The 19,296-nt window shown below is 35.1% G+C and overlaps 1 protein-coding gene across 2 annotated transcripts; it reads right to left on the reverse strand.

Annotated features, from left to right (window-relative positions):
* Window positions 1-877: 877 nt before the first annotated feature.
* On the reverse strand, window positions 878-17,695 carry LOC131143799 (endoplasmic reticulum oxidoreductin-1). Of its 2 annotated transcripts, none has more exons than XM_058092154.1 (10): window positions 17,314-17,695; window positions 16,917-17,048; window positions 9,142-9,403; window positions 8,652-8,762; window positions 2,885-3,003; window positions 2,200-2,304; window positions 1,899-2,101; window positions 1,507-1,630; window positions 1,205-1,389; window positions 878-1,096 (listed from the first exon to the last, which is right to left on the reverse strand). In XM_058092154.1, the coding sequence occupies exons 1-10, from the start codon at window positions 17,500-17,502 to the stop codon at window positions 1,075-1,077; spliced, it is 1,452 nt and encodes a 483-aa protein (XP_057948137.1). In that variant the 5' UTR covers window positions 17,503-17,695; the 3' UTR covers window positions 878-1,074. The 2 variants fall into 2 exon arrangements, with proteins under 2 accessions (XP_057948137.1, XP_057948136.1); XM_058092153.1 differs by having other exon boundaries at window positions 1,899-2,097; window positions 2,196-2,304; window positions 17,314-17,589.
* Window positions 17,696-19,296: the final 1,601 nt, after the last annotated feature.

A 19,296-nucleotide genomic window follows, 5' to 3' on the forward strand; every position in this document is an offset into this window, starting at 1 on the left:
ATACTTAGAGCAAATGACTTTCAAAATTCCTGTCTTTTCTAATGGATGATTTTTCAAGATATTAATATAAAAAGATGGAATATTTTTAATAGGCCTTATGCATAGGGTGCATAAAACTGTCTTACTTCGCTACCATATTTTGTTCCAACCAAGTGAAATAAAATTTCAATAACTTTTAGAAAAAAATAAAAACAAAATTTTAAAACAATTAAAAAAATTATACTTGCCCGAATGATGATTAATAATTTCCATGACGTAATCATCTCCAAAAAGCAAAAAGAAAATTAATTCTGCTTAGAATTCATAAAATCAAAAAATTACTGTCATATATTCGCACTAACAATTAATAATAGATGCTAGGAAAAATAGTATGATTATCTCCCTCCGTATTATTTAAATATACATAGCACAAGTTGTCCAAACTTACCTTATAAGTAGTCGATCAATTTAACTAGTAAACAATTGTGCTAAAAAATTGTCCAAGATTACCTTACAAGTAGTCGATCAATTAATTGTCCTTCCTCTAAGTTTCATGTTTCTTGTTAGTAAAACAGCCAAACTCATTCTATTCATTTTGTCCTCCCCTTCTCAAGAAAAGATAAAAGTCATTTTCAAATCTACCAGTCATAAAGCTCAATACTTGAACTCACTCTTAAGCAAACAAGTTTTTAATTACACATTTGGTACATAATATTAGAATAAAATCAAATTTATTCCTCGATACATCATACCTTTCGTTCAAATTTTCATTTTTACCAACTTTCCGAAGACCTTGTGATTTAATTTTATTTTATTAAGGTTAATTGCTATGGGTTCGTCTGGTCTCAAAATCATTTTCCGTATAGGTAACAGTAAATGTCAAAAAAAAAAAAAGAAGTTTTGAGAGCTTTAACATGACAGATAAATTATGATAACCAACAATTTAAAGACCCCACATATTGGAATCATATGATTATTTTCTAATTCCGCCATTCTGCTCTTCTCCTATGCCTCCAAAAACTCTCCTATTTCTAGAGCTCTGAATTGTTCACATGTGCGTATAATAATTTAAACTGCTTCTGAAGTCATGACTGATCACAATGTCAATTCCCCTAACCTGCGAAAAGAATTTCAGTAAATATTTTAATGTGTTTCTTCCCACTTGGAATGATCAACAGCTGGGTGAAGAGGATGAATTTATATGCAAGATGGAGAGGTGAATTACCAAAGACCAACTACTGACTGCCATATTCTTTGCAATATGCAGATCTCTTGCGCAGGAGGTTCGGGAACCTGCCCTTCCATAATCTTTTCAACTGAAGGCCCCATTTCATGCACCAACTTCGCAGATTCCGAGAGTCGATTAAGCAAGTTAACCAACGCAATCACTTCATTTCTCTGCAACAGCATCTGCAAGAACAGCAGCAAAAACTTTCATAAATGACTGCTTAATGCATGTTGCTCAGTAGCACAAAATTCATAACCAGAAAGCTGAAAAGATTCTATCATAGAGATACAGAAACTCACAGGTTGTACTGGATGTTTTTGATCATCAACTGAAAACAGAATCTTTAATGCAGTACCAAGACCAAGAACTTGAAGCTTCCCCCAGAGTCGACATTTCTCACAGCCCACGCAGTCCATCAAAGCGCTGCAATAACAGAAAATTTAATTCATGCAGTCACCATTGGTGAGAGGAAAACCCAATGGGGAAGGTATACACAATTAGAAGGCTAAAAGTCGGCACTCTATGGCAGTCCATAAAATGGCAACCGAAGTTAAACAAATAGCAATAGAATATCTTTTACTCAACCACTTGTCCTTCCCACGTCACATTAAACTGTGTAAATGTGTCTTTCCTGCAAAATTTATGGTGTTGCTTAATGAAAAATAAAGATGGGTAAATGTTGGGAGAGTACCTAATATTTTTAAATTGCTTTTGAATCTGCTGCATCAGCTCAGGTCCACTTTGGCCTTGCCATAACTTCGCTTCATCAAACGGAAGTGGACATGCAGCCTGGAGTTTGGGATTGTAAAGCAGCTGCCTCACCAATGACTGTGTTTTCAGGTCCTCCACAGAGTTTCCAGTATCATATTCAGCGAGGTCCAGATAATCTGCTGCCTAAGCACAAATTAAGGATGAAAAAAAATGATTTTAGGAAATTGTCAGCATCAACAAATATAACTAAAGCTCTCAAAGGGCAAACACTATTTACTTACTTTTGTCACAGCTCTAAGAACAAAGAGAAAAGTGAAGTACAAATTTCTAACACGTTCTGGGTACCTTAAAACGCGATCATACATCAACTCGAGATTTTGACCCCACTGAAAATATAGCCAGAAAATGTCAGCTTTATGGCTAATTGTACATAAAAAGAGCAATTCTTTTAGAGTTTCTAGTTTGCCCAAGCAGCCAAAAAATCATCAATCATCAATATCAAATATCATAACCAATATATTTATCAAATATCAATGCAAGCCAATATGCAGGTGAACAATCAAGTCATTGAACGATTTCAGTTATCATATCTTGCATGAGTGCAATATACTTGGTGCTTGGAAAACTTTTCTCAATGCCTAAACTCTATTTGTTACTCAAAATAACTACCAGAAAAACATTTAGTCTAAGATATTTTGTTTCCTTTTGAGATTTCAATTATATCTATCAAATTCTTATAGAGTAATTCGGGAAAATACATACGGTCAAATCCAATTCTAAAGCAATTGAAGAATATGAAACACTGGGTGAGACAGAACGCATATACTATGACCAAATAACCCAAACACTGTAGGCATTATTATTGTTGAATGTAATTATTGAACATATCCATCTGCTGAATATTCAAAACAGAAAAACAAAGTTTTTAAAGTAGAATGTTTGGAGGGTATGAGGCAGAAGGAGAACCTGATTAATACTTTTATCAAGGAGATAATCAGCAGCAATGTGGACTGAAATTGAAGCGTGAAGACCAGATATTAATTTGTATAATACTTTCTTCTCTGGGCAAATCTCTCCAGATGAATCTGTTGAAGTGAATCTCAAAAAGCAGTTAAGGAAAAAGAATTAAAAAATTACATGAGGGGAAAAAAAATTGGAAGATACACAAGAGCCTCACATCTAAGCTGGTATGATACCAAAGCTAAATTTTAAATTCACCATACCATAAGAAATAGAAACATAATTATGGCATTTGATGATTAGACTCACAGAACCAAAATCAGGCAAATAATACAATGAAGTCAAGATGAATTAAAACACACCCCCCCCCTCCGCTGGGGGAAAAAAGGTATTCATGCATACAAGTGGCTGTCGAAAAAAAAAAAGCATGTGTAACATTGAAGAGGATCACAGTGGAAATAGCTGGGCTAGGATCAATGGTGGTGACGATCATTGTGAAGCAGCAGTATCAGGGTGGTGTAGACATCCCATCTTGTCCCCACATTTTATCAAACTCATTTTAGTTACGTGGAGTAAGTGTTATAGGTAGGAAAATGCATAAGTTTGAGGGTTTTCAGTTAAATTACATAAATTTATGCCCCAAAGTTATAAGAAAATCTTCTTTGTGATTCAATTCATCATCGTGGGGTATTTTCAGCATTGAATGAGCAAAAGAGTAAGCACCACCCGTCTGCAGCACCTGTTTGGTGCCAGTTGTGTGAGGGTCACACCATTGCTAACAAGAAAAGCAGCCTGGCAGAGCAGGCAGCACACACCTCTTCCTCTCCAATGAAGGAATACATATAGCCAGCACCTCACTATCACCTCTCTTGCCCTGATACTTTACACAACTGGATGTTTTTAGTACCCTTAGGATTTTGGATGGCTCTCTTGCCAACTGAAACTGAATTTCGGGCTGCATTGGGGCTATCGGATCAATCATCGATCTCCGCGACGAAATCCTATCCTTCCTGCCCCTTGGACGTTTATAAATAGGACAGCAGGGCCCCGAAGGGAAGAGAGAGAGAGAGAGAAGAAAAATGAATATTGTAGCGAATAGAGCCCAAAACATTTATTCCCGAGCTCTGTAGGATTTCAGTTGCTTCTTCAGTTGGATCATTTTTCTTATAATTCGGATTTTCTTCACTTCACAATTCATATAATGCCTGAGTCTCTTTGAATTAATTTGCATGAATGAGAATTTTAATTAATGGTAAATCATTATATACATACATACATACACATTGAAGAATAAAGAATATACAAAAAGGAGTTACGAAATCCTCCTTTGAAGAGATGTGAACAAAAAAAATATATCATTCATTTTAATTTGCATGATAAGAAGCATGTCAAAAATTTTCAGTTACATATTAGTACCTTACTCTTTAAATTAATTTCCATGATTAGGAGCATGCTTAGGTTTTATTTTCTTGTTAAATTGAAGTCTGTTCAGTATTTGTTTTTTATTGGATACTAGGTGTGCATAATTAAGAATATACGTCAAAGGGATAAAATCACTCTTATCTACAACTTAGAGCTTGTAAAGAAACCTGTAATTCCACATGTTATCAGAGCCATGATTGCTGAGAGGTCCCAGGCTCAGTTCTTTTTGCCTTCATTTATTATCGATTTTCAAAATTATCTTATCACCATTGTTTTCTTACCTCTTCACATGTGATTGGGCCATAAATGTAGGTGAGTGCTAAGGTTTGATATATATTGTTAGCACACAACCAACTTAAGCTTTGAGGTGAAGTAGTTACTCAACATAAGCATGTGAAAAATAATGTTTGATGTCAGTCATGTCACTAGCTCCTGCAAGTTGATCATACAAGTAAATTTAGGTGTTTCATGGCTTCCCATATAAACTAAAGCAGGTTGCCTTAGCACACAAGACTCTCAGATATAACGGGATCTCGGGATTAGATGTCAGCAGCCTTGCCCGCATATTTAAAGAGTTCCTATAAAATATCAAACTTCCAAGAAGTTACTAAGGCAAGAAAGCCATCTTAGAAAAATTATAAAAGCACATCTCGCCTTTATGATAGTATTTCGTTGTAGCCCTTTGTGATGCATAGATTTTATTTATTTTTATTATTTATTTAATATTTATTAACAAACTCATTACATAGGCTTGTTGTTGCATTTCACATGAATAACTACTTACAAAATATATATGTAATATATATTTAATATAAATAATATTGCCCCACATGGCTCATTGTGCCAGCCTCTCAAGTCTCTTTACTATTTATTGATAACCTTTTAGTACGTACAAGCTCCTGATATAATAATACTTTATAATGCATTAATTCTTACTAACATTTTTAGAAACAAGTTTATTCTATGGCTTAAAATTAACAGTTCCTAAAACCAATCAACAATTTTATATGAAATTCCACACAAAATTAGTAATTGGAATGCTTAATTTAATTAACCTTCACAAAGTATAATTATTTTGTATACTAATTTATATTACATATATTAATATATCTTGTAGAGGAAAACGCTCTTGATCGGGTGTATTGGTGGAAAAGAATTCACGTAGCCAACCCCACCTAATGGGGACTTAAGGCTTGTTATTGTTGTTGTTGTATATTAATTTATCTTGTAAAAACTGAGAAAAAAACTATTGAAAAATACTAAATTAACAAAGAATCTTATGGAGTAAAATTGAAGTTTAGTCTCAAATCACGATTACTATGCAATATATTAATGACCTATAAAATCTATAACATAGTTAATGGATTCATAAAATCTCATAAGCTGCCTTTCAAGAAAAGAATAATATCATCAGCGAACTAAAGAAGTGAAGCAAGAACCTCCTCCCTACCCACACTAATCCTCTCCAAAAAACCAAAAGTCTCATATCTAGACAGCATCATCCTACTCAAAATACCAATAACTAAGGTGAACAAGGAGGCAAGGGTTCAACCTTGACCAAGCCCCTTGAAGCCGAAATCAAAAGCTTAATGTTGACCATTAGCAATCACTGTAAACATAGAATAAGAAGAACACGACTCTCAATCCAATTCCTCCACCTATCCCCAAAACCTTGCTCAAAACCCCTATCCAAAAAACTCCGATTAACTTCTCTCAAAATACAGTCTAACATGAATCCCTGCCAATTCCTTCTCCTAGTATCCTTTATTTCATTTGCAACAAAGAAAACATTTAAAATGTACCTGCTTATGACCTCTTATAAGAGTCTGAACATTGTCTACTTTTATATTATTTGTACTGTAAATAATAATAACTATATTACATTATATTATTATACTATATTGCATTATTATGATACATTTGATATCATATTATCAACTCTACAGTTAATAAAAAGAAGTGGGGGTTGTGCAGTTTTTTTTTTTCCCATATTATTGCAAATCAATCAAAGAAACCCCTCAAAACATACTAGAAGCTACTGCCCGTAGGGAAGTGAGAAAGACTACTCTATCCCATAACAAATAGGAAGGAGTGACTTGTATTTGAAGATCCTAGCATTCCCTACAACAAGAAGGTCCAAAGTATAGAATAGAGTGCACATTTTGGCAAAATTTTCCCTTTCTTAGTTCTACGAAAACTCTCAAAAAATCACTAAGATAAAAAATCATCCACTGCCACCATGTCTCACCAAAAAAGCTTACTCCAGAGCTACCTAGCCTGAGAATTGGTTGGAATCTGATCGAACATATATATTAGCATTTATCCTTCTGTTGGAGGAATATTTTCATTCCTTCTCTATACCATTCCTGCACTGACCAACTAATCACTGCAAATCTGTCTTGAACCCAAATTTCTCCCATCTCTAATTCCATTCCCGGTTCTGACTCTACATTATCTGAATCTCTGAAGTAGCACCTCTCCACCCAACACCAGTCCTAGCATTGTTGTGTTGACTCAACATGCTGTAAGTTTCCAAGTTATTCTACTTGCTGACAACTCTGAATTGCCAGATTTAATTTCACCAGTAAAAATAAAAAATTTTGGAAATTGGTGCACAAGAATGAGGATAGCAGCCGCAAGATATTGGTAGAAATTGGTGTCAAATATGTTTGAAATAATTTAGCAAGTAGACAAAATGTCACCAAACAAAACAGGTAACAAAATGACAATTCAGCAAGGACCTGAGAGCCAAATATTTCGTTAGCCGTAATCCAAACCATATTGTGCTGAAGTTGAATCATTTTATGCATCTTCTTCCCTGATTTCTTTGTATATTTGACCTAACTTTTTCCTTCAAGAGCCTTAAGATTTAAAGGAATGCACAAAGAAGCATCTCGCAGGTGCCACCCATAAGACATGAACATGGCATGAGAGACATGGGATGTGTATGTGACTGGATGGCAAATCTTAGAGAGCGCATAACATTGTATATATGAGAATGATAATAATTATATATCCATCTTTTCATACATATAAATATACAATGTATGAAAACTTGACAAGTTTTTAATCATTCACATGTCACTGCAGTCAAAATAACAAATATATACAATGATGCTTGTTCCTTTCCTTTCTTTCAATGTCAATTTTCACAGCACTACCATAAAAATAGCTACATTTATCATTTTTATTTTTAAAAAAACATAGTTGTGGTTCTGCTTTACAATCATCTCTCATCACTAACATAGAGGCAGCATCATAACAACTCATTATTATGCCTAAGGGTGCTAGAAAAGCATTAAAGAAGTGGTCATTTTCTTTCTTTCTTTTTTAAATGTTTGAAATTGTATTTATGTCTATAAATTGTAGGAAACATGTCCATGAAGTATCAATGCTGTGTTTTATGGGGAAGAAGATGGTGTGCTCTTTGCTATGGAAAAGGATTGCTACGCGGTTTTGCTTTGGTTGTTTTCAGCAGGTTGTCTTAAAGAGGTGTGCTTCTCAGATTTACAGCAAGATTGGCAGGATTTATTTATTTATTTATTTATTTGTGTTTCTTTATACTCTTTTCTTCTTAGGAGGATTTCATACTCACCCTTTTGTACATTCTTATTCATTGATGAAGAAGAAAAAGAAGAAGACGAAGAAATTCCATAAATTAATATCTTCTTCCTTGATGAAAAAGCAAACATTTAGCATATTGGATATATTTTGCATCTAGAATTCTTGTTTGAAACAAATTCCATAAATTAATAAATTATATTTCTGCAACGAACAAACTGCAGCTTCATGCATCTAGAAGTCTTGATGCTCACAATTCCTGTCACACATTCTTTTCAAAAAGGGGTAAAATGGAGTGAAAAATAGAACATCGACAAAATAATGCAATTTTCGTGGTAAATTTACCACTAATCCCATGAAAAAAGTACATTCGATCAATAACTTTAAGAATTTTAAATTATTTTGTCCATATTATAATGGAAAAAAGAACCAAGTCTCAAACATCCAATACCTCCACTCCCATAACCAAAAAAATAAATAAATAAAATCAACAAAGAATGGTGTGATAGAAGAAAGGATGACTATATGCATAACCAACAGTCATTTAAATAAAGCATATCGACACAAAATGACATATATAAAAGTGGAAACAGATATTTACAAGCAAAAGGAAAAGGAAATCAAAGACTAGTGCAAGAAATGTATTATCACTGTTTCCAATCATTATTTGCAATTCAGGCGGCACATAACTTAACATTAGTAGGGAATTGAGAAATCATTATAAAATGAACTTGTTGCTTCTTTTATTTTATGGGCTTTTTTCTTAAACTAACCAAAGGATTCAACTTACATTTTGGACAATTTTCTGAATAGACAGCATCCCATACCCTTCTGGCAGATGGGCCAGTATAGCCTGTGTAACGTTCAGGGTTCAGTTGAAGATTTACGTATGTCATCTCATCTGCAGATGAAAATTCAAAGTCAAAATGCACAAACTTCTCTCAATAAATTGACTCCATAGAACTACAACATGAAATTCTAGAATCAATAAATGCAATTAGGGTAGTTTTGAAGTTCAGAATTCATTTCATACTAGCGTTTATAAATCCAACATTCCAACTCATGGTTTAGATGGATGTCAAGATAAATAGAGATTTGAATATATACATGCAGACATGCCACATTAGCTGTCTTCACACCATCATAAGTGTGTATGTCCATCTGTGTGTGTATCTATATAAATCATATTGGCTGGCAGTTGACTAGTCCCCTAAATAACAAACATTTCTAGGAATCAAAATTTTTTCCAGAAAAAGAGGGAGGGGGGGGGGGGAGATTACCGTTATCTGTCTCGTCATCATTTGTCCATGGATTATCTGTTTCTACCCAGCCTTTGAAAGCTTTATTGTCAAGGGTGCGGTCAACCGTGGCCTGCGGCCTTCCCTCCTGACACACCAAATTGTCAGGTGGAAGACCATGATGACGGAATGGGCTCTTGAAAGGTTCAGGAAATTCATTCTCTGGACATTCACAAACGCTGCAGTCACGCAAATGGCACATACCATCATCAGGCCAGAAAGGGCAGTCGCACTGTAGCTTAACCTACAATAAGGAAAAATTACATCTGACTTAAAGAAATCACATGAGTGATTGAACATTGCCAAAGCACATGTCATTTCAAATACATTAAAGGAAGACATTGCACCTTTAGGATCATATTCTGCATAATTCTTTAATTATCAGATACATGTTGCAAACAATTTAGTGTACTCAAGAATATCCAAACAATATGACTTCACAAAAAAAAAAAAATTCCTTGTGATTTTGCTTCAACATAGTTTTGGCATATCCCATGCTCATCATTTCTTTCCTTTACTCTGCAAACTCAGTGCTACTAGTGCCATAAACTAAGCCTGTGTAGAACCTTGGGCATACCTATGATCATTTGTCTTGTTATTTTTTTCTTTATTATTTATTTATTATTTTTTGCGTAGCACTCTTATATGGTGTACTTGCATTTGGGTCCCTAAAAGTGTAATAGTTTGGGGATATTAGCCCTCCAAAATTTTGACGTTTCTTTGTGTAACTATAGGTTTAGTAATGATCCAGAATGCTCTTTAAGAAAGAATTCAGTACTCAATAAGTTGTAGTCACCGATTTAGGTTAAAATTCTACACAATTTTTACAAAAGATTTTGGATATTTCTTCATCTTAGTTTTAACATGTCCCATAATTTGTAGTTTATGCCCCCCCCTCCCGGTTATAAAATAGACCACATAACCCATTTAGGTTCAAATTCTAAACAAATTTTAATTAAATATTAGATAAATGTGGCAAAAGATTTGTTGTATTCGAGAATCTTCAAATGAGGTGCGTTAACATAAAATTCCTCAGATAGGATACTGCAACTTGGTTTTCGCATGTCCCATTGATGTAGGAGAAGCAGCAGAACCATGAGAAGGTCCTTACTAGAGAATAATTCAAAAAAATGGGGTCACTTATCTCATGCCCCTTTTTGGCATTGCATCCATACACATGGTGTAGTGTTTGGGTCACCTAAAGCACAACAGTTTAGAGATATGACTCCAAAATTTTGATGTTTTCTCATGTACATTTGTAATGATCCAAAATGCCTTTTTGGGGAGCACTCGCTAAGTCATAATAGATGACCAGACTAGTGATTATATGTACCCTACATTGCTCCCCTCATTACATACATGTCACCCTTTGAAGAATGCTCTTTTATCAATGAACATGCCTTCTTTCTTGCCATTGATTTCTCTCTTCTTGCTTATTTTCTGCTTACCAATGTTTTAAAAGGAGATGGCATAATGTGAGGTTATCTAAACCTAATGAGGCAAGGTGTAGGTTTTAAGGCATTAAGGCATAAGCCTTTTGGTAATTATATATATATATAGAAATAAATAATGGGATTACAAATAAAATTTGAAAAAAATATCAAAAATGAATCGTAGACCATGGTAAAAGATAACCCAAGTGTAAACAAATTGTGTTCATGATCTAAGATGCAACTTTCCAATTTTTTGGAAAGGTTCAAGTTCAAGAGGTTTTGAGATTCACTAGCATCGTTTAAGACTAAATTTCACTTGAAAAACCAAACTCCAAATGCATAAGCCTCAACCAAAAGGGCAAAAGTAGTGCACCTTTCATCCAAAAGCCTAAGCCTTATCGTAGTATGTGTTTGCATTAAGAGAGTCAGTGGCATGAGATCCAAATTTCCCTCAAATTTCTTTCCCCATTGTGATGCACCAAGTCCCACTTGGTCCAGCCAATTTCACACAATCAAATTCGTTGGCTTGTTATCTTGCAAGTATATAGATAGAATATATGCATGCAAGCAAAGTGCAATCGTCTCAGCCCAATTCCGGTAAGGTATTGTCTGCTTTGGCCCACTAGCCTCACGATTTTGTCCTACAAAAGGCACCTCACATAGTTGGGGCCCAAACCATCTCCGTAGTGCAAATCCGATGTGGGACTATGATATCTTCTCTCGTCTTATCTTTGACACTCTCATCAAAGTGGTTCATACCTTTGGGTAGGATCCATCACACGATAGTACCTCCAAGGTACCACGATACCACATGTAATGGTCTTGACCCAACTCCGGTGACATATTGTCTGCTTTGGGCCACTAGCTTCACAGTTTTATTCTATAAAAAGTGCCTCGCATAGTTGGGGCCTGAACCATTCTTATAAACTCGAGATCTCCCCAATACACATCCGATGTGAGACTGTGACACAAAACATTTATACGAGCAACACCTCCTAGCCTTTAATCTTTTATCAAGACAAAGAAAACACACAAACATGCAGCAACACCCACACAAGAATCTCTAGTGTTTTGGGCATGCACCATGTTAATTCAAACAAAATTGACAACTCCAATTATCAAAGTTTGCAGTTGACAACTTCAACTTAGGTTGTGCTACATGCAACAAGCATGTGCTAGCAAGGCACCAACCCACTCTAATTGCATTTGCATGGCTAGAATGTTGATGTTAGAAACCTATGAAACTGCCTTTAGACAAAGGAATGCAAGTCAGCCCCTTTACGAAACTACCAAGTAACTGCCAGTCAACATGTCAACAAACTACCAACGTCTTTTACTAGAGTACATGAGCAAGTCAAATCTCTGTGTTGTGCATAAATTCTCCTCAATCATGTCATTTCCCACACAAGAGCACAAAGCCACACGACATTACATTTTTTTGAAATACAACTGCCCACATATCATGCAGCATAACTGAAACTAGCTACAATAATGCAGTGAAAGCCCAAACCATGTCCATCTCTACCCATGTTGAGCATCGCTGAGGCATGAGGCATCTCAACAACCATTAACCATGTCCATATCTGACCATGTTGAGCATCACCAAGGCATATTGAATGAGATATTATGTGCTGCTCCCTCCTTAGCAACATACCGTATTGTATAAAACCTACAAGATAGCCCATGATAGGCCATCTCTGCCTTCGCATATGGCCTAATGGTCCACATGCCTCAGCCATGTTGAGTGATCAAGGGCTGACTATAGGTATTTTAGATTTTGCATCAATATGTTTTATTTTAGGCATGCTTTGTCTTAGGGCAAACCTTGATTATGCCTTTTGAAAAACACTGCTGTGTACTGCTTACTGGAAGCTTTTGATAATTGTATAACTTACTTTGACTAGCTAATCTAAGCTTGCATGTCATGACACGTGGTCGTAACACCATAACACTGGTGCAAAGTGTTCATTCCATGACAACTAGGCATAAGAGTTTCTCTTGATTTTGCTTGTTTCTTCCCAGCATTATATTTCAATTCCTCTAGGAAAAAGAAAACAATGGGGAAGCCACTCAACTAAATACCCTATGTTGTTACTATGAGTGATGTAGGGCGGTAGGGAGATTGGAAAGGAGCGAGGAAGAGAAAAAAAGAAAAAGGTAAAAAGAGGAAGAAGAACAAAGGAGGAGGAAGGAGAAAGAAGGAAGAAGAGATGTTGCACATAGAAGAAAAAATATATGTAAATTCTCATCTAATACAAATTGCTAAGGGAAAAACTTCCACAACACAAGCGCTTGGTTTTTAAACATCCAATTGTCAACCCCTCAATAAAAAAAGAAATAAATAACATAACAAACCAACAAAGTTGTGAATATAACACATGAATCAACATTCACACATTTACGTTCACTTTCTGCACAAATCTTCAATTAACCATTAGATAATTGAGGCAACATATTTTATGTATTCAAGAATCTCCAAGCAAAATGCCTTAACATAGAAGTCCTTTGTTAGTATGTTGCTTCAATTAAAATTTTCAGATCCAAGAGTTTGCATGTCATTTTCAAATCTCATTATTTTCTGTCAGGAATGAGTGGGTAGGGTGGTTAAGACTTGTTAAAAGATATCCATGCTTGTGATATCTTTCCTATCCTTTCCTTTCCTCTATAAACTCAATCATTGCTAGTTTCACAAGCATGCCTGCCCATTACCTTGTCCTTGCCCATGATAATTTGTCTTGTAACTTTTTTGCATTGCATCCATATATCTTGAGCAGTTGCGTTTTTTTAACTGAAAGTGTAATACTTTGGTCATGACTCCAAAACTGTGATGTTTCCTAGTGTAAGTTTAGAAATTATCCAAACTGATCTTTAGGGAAAGGATGGTGCTCAAATAGTTTTAATAGCCAACAGACTTGCAATTATACCAAGCATACATTGCCACCCAATTAAATGCCTGTCACCTTTGAATGACACATTATAAATGAATAATGCTTCTTTCTCACCATTGGATTCTCTCTTCTTGCATATTTTCTGCTTACTCTTACTTGAAGCTTTCAACTTGTGTTATTCATTTTGGTTAACTAGACTTAGCTTGCATGAAATTGCCCCGTTATTAGTTCCAAGTGTTCGGCTTCTGAGAACCAGGCAGAAGAGGTTTCTTAATTTTGTTTGTTTCTGCCCTACAGTTCATTTCAATTCCTCTAGTAAAAAAAAGATGGGGAAATCAATTAAATGTCCGATGTGATTTGTAACAGTGATGTAGGATGGTAGGGAGATGGGAGAGAAGAGGGAGAAAGAAGAGGAAGGAAAGAAGGAAGGAAGAAGGATGAAGGAGGAGTCAGTAGGAGAAAGAAGGAAAGGAAGAGAAGATGATTTGGTAAAGAGGAGAGAGAGAGAGAGAGAGGGAAATTCTGATTATATTCAAAATACTACTGAAAGTACCACAACACAAGTGCCCAATATTTAAACAGCTTACAGTCAACAAAAATAAATAACAAACCAGAAAAAGTTGTGAATTTAACCCATGAATCCTGCAAGTGACCAAGCATTTCCAAAGAACCATGTCATTTCAAAAAATATATAGATATATATATAAAAAAGAACACATCTCATATTTAGGCTCACATTCTGCATAATTCTTTAAATTTACTATCAGATAAAATGGGGCAAAAGATCTGGTGTATCCAAGAATCTCCAAATGAGATGCCTCACATATTTTAGAATATTCCATAGTTTGTGATTTGCTCTTTTCTTCTTTTTCTTCTTCTTCTTCTTCTTCTTCTTCTTCTTTTTTTTCCCTGTTTTTTTTTTTTGGGTTGCAGGGGGGATTTGCTACATCATATCCATTCTTGTGATTTCTTTTCCTCAGCAAACTCAATCACTATTGTGACAAACCAAGCTTGCCCAGGATCTTGTCCTTGCTTGGGGTTTCTCGTGAACACTCGTCTTGTGCCTTTTTGGCATCACATGAATATATGGTGTGGTTGTGTTCAGATCACTAGAAGTGTAGTAGTTTGGGTATATGACTCCTCCAGAATTTTGATCATTCGTTGTGTAAGTTTAGCAATGATCCAAAATGCTCCTTTGGGGGGATGAGAACTCCATAAGTTGTAATAGGCTAATAACTGACTTATCATTATAGTAAGCCTAAACTGCCTCTCTGATTAAAGTATTAACTATTAACACTTGTAGCCTTTGAATGATGCTTGATCAATGAATGCTGCTTTCTTTCTCAAAATTGGATTTTTTCTTCTTGTTTCTTTTCTGCTTATTGCTTACTTGAAGCTTTTGATAGCTCTGTAATTTAATTCTCTAACTAGCCAAAGCTTGCATGCCACAACAGCAGCACAGCCATTAGACTAGTACAAAAAGTGTTTGGCCTCTGACAACTAAGCTGAAGAGATTCTCCTGATTTTGCTTGCTTTTCTCCATAGTACATTTCAATTCCCCTAGGAAATAAAGAGGCGGGAACCAGCCAATTACACACCCTGGTTATTAACAGTGATGTAGGACAGTAGGGAGATGATAGAGAAAAAAGAGAGAGAAGAAAGAGAAAGGGAAGAAAGAGAGGAGGAAAAACAAAGGAAGGAGAAGGTTAAGAAGGAAGAAGGGAGGCCGTAACTAGAGAGAAGAAAAAAGAGGCAAAATTCTGACTTTACTCAAATGCTAACTGTAGGTTCCACAACACAAGTTCAAAATATTTGGTATGAATAACAAACCGACAAAAAGTTGGGATTTAGAAAATGAGTCCTAGGCTCAAATCACTCTCTAATCGCTTAAATCTTATCAAGGTCAGCACATGCAGAACAAAAAAACCAAGAAAAATCAAAGTAGGCTGCAAAAATGTGCACTCATTAAGGTTGGGCTATGACTTAGCTTCCCTCAATGTGACAAAAACTGCATGAAAATGAGCTAAGCACTCCTCCTAGTCCTACTATAGATCAGTATGTCATCAAAATAGACCACTTCCAATCCCTATGAATGGATGCAAGACAAGAGCAATAACCCTCATAAAGATGCTAGGAGGCAGCATCAGAATGCCCAAAAGACACAAGAACTCAAATCAAACATCATGGATCTAAAATGCAATTTTCCACTTGGTTACTTGTCTAAGTCCATCCTGTAGTATCCACTAGGTAGATAAATCTTGGAGAGCCAACTAGAACTAGTTAAAGTACCAAGCACGTCTTCAAACCTAGGTATATAAACCTATATTTGATGGTAATCTTATTAATGACTATAGTATTTGTTGACATCTTCCAAGATCCAACTTTATTTAGAGTCAAAATGGCTAGTGCAACACAAGGCCTAAAGCTATGGCTCACAAAACCCCTCTATAAAAGCTCTCCTACATGCCTATTCCATGTAGCAATTCTCCTAAAGATTCAGCCTATAGTGGGGAAGGTTGGGCAATTGTGACGCAAGAACCATACCTACAACATGTTGAGTGTCTCTCATAGGTTGTAGCTCACAAGGGAGCTCATCTAATAGAATAGCTGAAAACTTAGTCAATAAATCTCCTATGGCAGGAGACAACTCATGCACAAAATCTTTGACCTCCGGAGGGGTTTCCCTAATAACAACAGCTATCAAGCACTAACTCTTCAAATGCTATTTTTGAAATGCCCTACAGTCTAAGATATGGATCCCTTTCCTAACTGGATGAGGCTAACTTTTTATTTCTACAATCCTCAAATTTGGGCTCCGCAAGGTTAAGAATTACATTCTTCCCTTATACCTAAATACATGCCCATCCTCCCTTTCATGGTTGCAATCATATAACCAACAAATACAAACAAAATTAACCAAGAAAAACTTAGGAGGAATGGTTTCTCCATGTGGGATTTGGAACCCATCAATTAACTACATGTTTTGTCAATGTATGGACCCACTAATTAGTGTAGTGCCCACATCATTGAAATTCACATAAAGCACATATCTTACTTGAGTGGGTTCAAGTGCTAATGCAGTACCATGTGATTAGTGGGTTCCAAATCCCCATGGAAGAACTGTTACTCCTAAATCTTCCTCCAATTAGTGAATTGAGACAAAGATGATTGAAATAAGACAAACTATATGCCTACATCAATCAGCCCTACATTATCCAACAAATTGACGTATAGCTTGCTTCTGTGCAGTTCAAAGATTTATTATTAAAAAAAAAAAAGAACTAAAATCTAGGTAGCAACACTGAGGGTCAAGGGCACGCCTCTTAAACATTCAATTGTTATAGAAATAACAGAAATAAGCATTAGCACATGTACATTACTCATCAGTAAACAAACGAGATTAAAATCCTCAAATCAAAAAACCAGTATAGCAGACCTTAAAATATCGAAAAAATGCGGTTGTAACAAGCTCTTGGAGCAAGGGATGCAAAACTTCCCCATTAAGACTATCTACAGTCTCATAGTCGCAACAACAGTCCTCAACTATGCCGGTATACTTCCGCGAATCCTGCAGGAGACGACAAAAAATAAAAATTGGAAACATAAAGCAAATCAATGCAGCTTCTCCAGATCATCAAACGGAGAATGGGTTGGCCAAACAATCTCAGAATGCATCAAACAAACAAACATTCACGCAAACTTTAACAAATCAAAAAATTACAAGCTTAAAAATTCCAAATTGTAAAAGAAAAAAAAAAAAACGATTAGAAAACGAAAAACATTGAAGTTGCAATTGCCAAATCGAGAGAGAGAGAGAGAGAGAGAGAGAGGACCTCAGAGCAGTGGCAGGACTTGTGATGGTGGTTGTTGAAGAAGACAGAGATTTTAGGAGCGGCCCTAGAGGCGAATGCTGCGGCGAGCAAGACAGATACGAGAGCCCCCACCATCAATCCCCATCTCCAACTGCTCTCTTTCCTTGTCTTCATCATCTTCTTGTCTCTGCTCTCAGCCTTCGTGACCATCCCAAAAATCAGAAAGAAACACACACAGAAACCCCGCCCCTCAGAATAAACATGAAACGGAAGGATGAAACGCACAAGTAGAAATTATTAATAGTAGAAATTCATTGCCGGTCTTCTTTTGTACCCTTTGGCGACGACAAACTGTTACCGATGCATTAAATTAAATTAAATATCAAATAGAATCAATCACAATACAAAACTTTTTTAATTTTATTATTTTTATGGTAAGTCCCGCATCACATGTACCCTTTGGCGACAACAAATTGTTATCAATGCATTAAATAAAATTAAATATCTAATAGAATCAATCACAATACAAAACTTTAGGTCATGATTTTTTTTCTTAATTTTTTAATCCGGCTTCCAAAAAATTTCTGTTTTTTTATTTTTAAAAATGACTATTCTTTCTTTATTTTATTAAAATAATGAATGATTACGAGATATCTTAAGAATTTAATCCAAAATAACTTCCAAATGTTACCTAATTTTTTTTATTCTAAAATTTTAAAATGCCACTATAACTAATTTTATTATTAATCATATTCTTTTAAGTAGTTAAAAAGATTGATAATACTTATTTTTTTTAAGAATTCATGGGTAGAACAAATGTGTTGTATCATGCAAATAATTAAATGTAACTTTTTTCATATATTTAAAATATGATATTTAACAGCCTGGTAAAAATCAAAATTAGCTTAATCTTTTATAATTTAAAATAAAAATTATGTAATATGATTCATATACAAAAATAAAATAAAATAAAATAATGACATATTCATAAATAATTATAACAAATTGAATGATGTTGGATGACTAATTAAAACAAAATAATTTTTTGGATAGAAGAAAGTTGTATAAACACTTATTCAAAATTTCATTAGGAATGACTTTTGAATCTTTGAACACTTATTTTCATATACATATTTTTACTCGAAGATCATCATTATCATTATGTGCAAAAAGCCCTTGAGAGCAAATCCCTAAGTTCTCCTATTATTTTTTAAAAAATACTTTTGGGAGAAAATTTTATTAGGGTCAAATCTTTGAGTAGTCATCATATACATTATTTTTAAAGATTGTAAAGATTATGTTAAGAAAAACATCATTACTCTACTGAACATATTTCATATCATACGAGAGTGTATTTTAGAGCTTTTATTGTGTACATCTCTACTTATTATAGAAGCAATTTATTTGTACAAAAATATTATCCGTTGTATTTCAGGCGTGGCATGAAGAGGGAGACTCGTCCGATTAAGAGTCCCAGATTCGTTCAGATCCGATTAGAAAAGCTAGGAGGTGCACCTTCCTATTAAAGGGCGTACAATGTGGTTCCGCCCGAAAAGTGAACCAAGGTCTCTTCACATCGTAAGAAGAATTGGTTGTGACTCAACCCCGTAATTTGAGCTGGGGAGTCTCTACCCCGTAAGGAGAGTGTAAGTGGTCTTGCTCTGCCCGGTTAAAGTGAGCATATAGTGGAATCCTTGAACTGCTGACTTAAGGCGGGGACGTAGGCAAGATTGGCCGAACCCCAATAACATATTTTGCGTCTTTCTCTCTCTTTCTCATTTATTTTTGCACTTTAAATTTAGTATGTGTATGTTTGTTCATTTATGGTTATAACTATTTCGCATGCACACATTAAGTTAAATGAGATATGTCTCACACGTGTACGTCAGCACACATAACTTAATCATTTTACATACAAAACTATTCTTTGAATGGGATATGATTTGTGATGAATTGACATAAAGGTTTATTTAGTCAAAAGGTTTTTAATACTTAATTCACCCC

This window comes from Malania oleifera, chromosome 12 (genome assembly GCF_029873635.1).
Source record: "Malania oleifera isolate guangnan ecotype guangnan chromosome 12, ASM2987363v1, whole genome shotgun sequence".
In the NCBI taxonomy this organism is placed as follows: Eukaryota; Viridiplantae; Streptophyta; class Magnoliopsida; order Santalales; family Ximeniaceae; genus Malania; species Malania oleifera.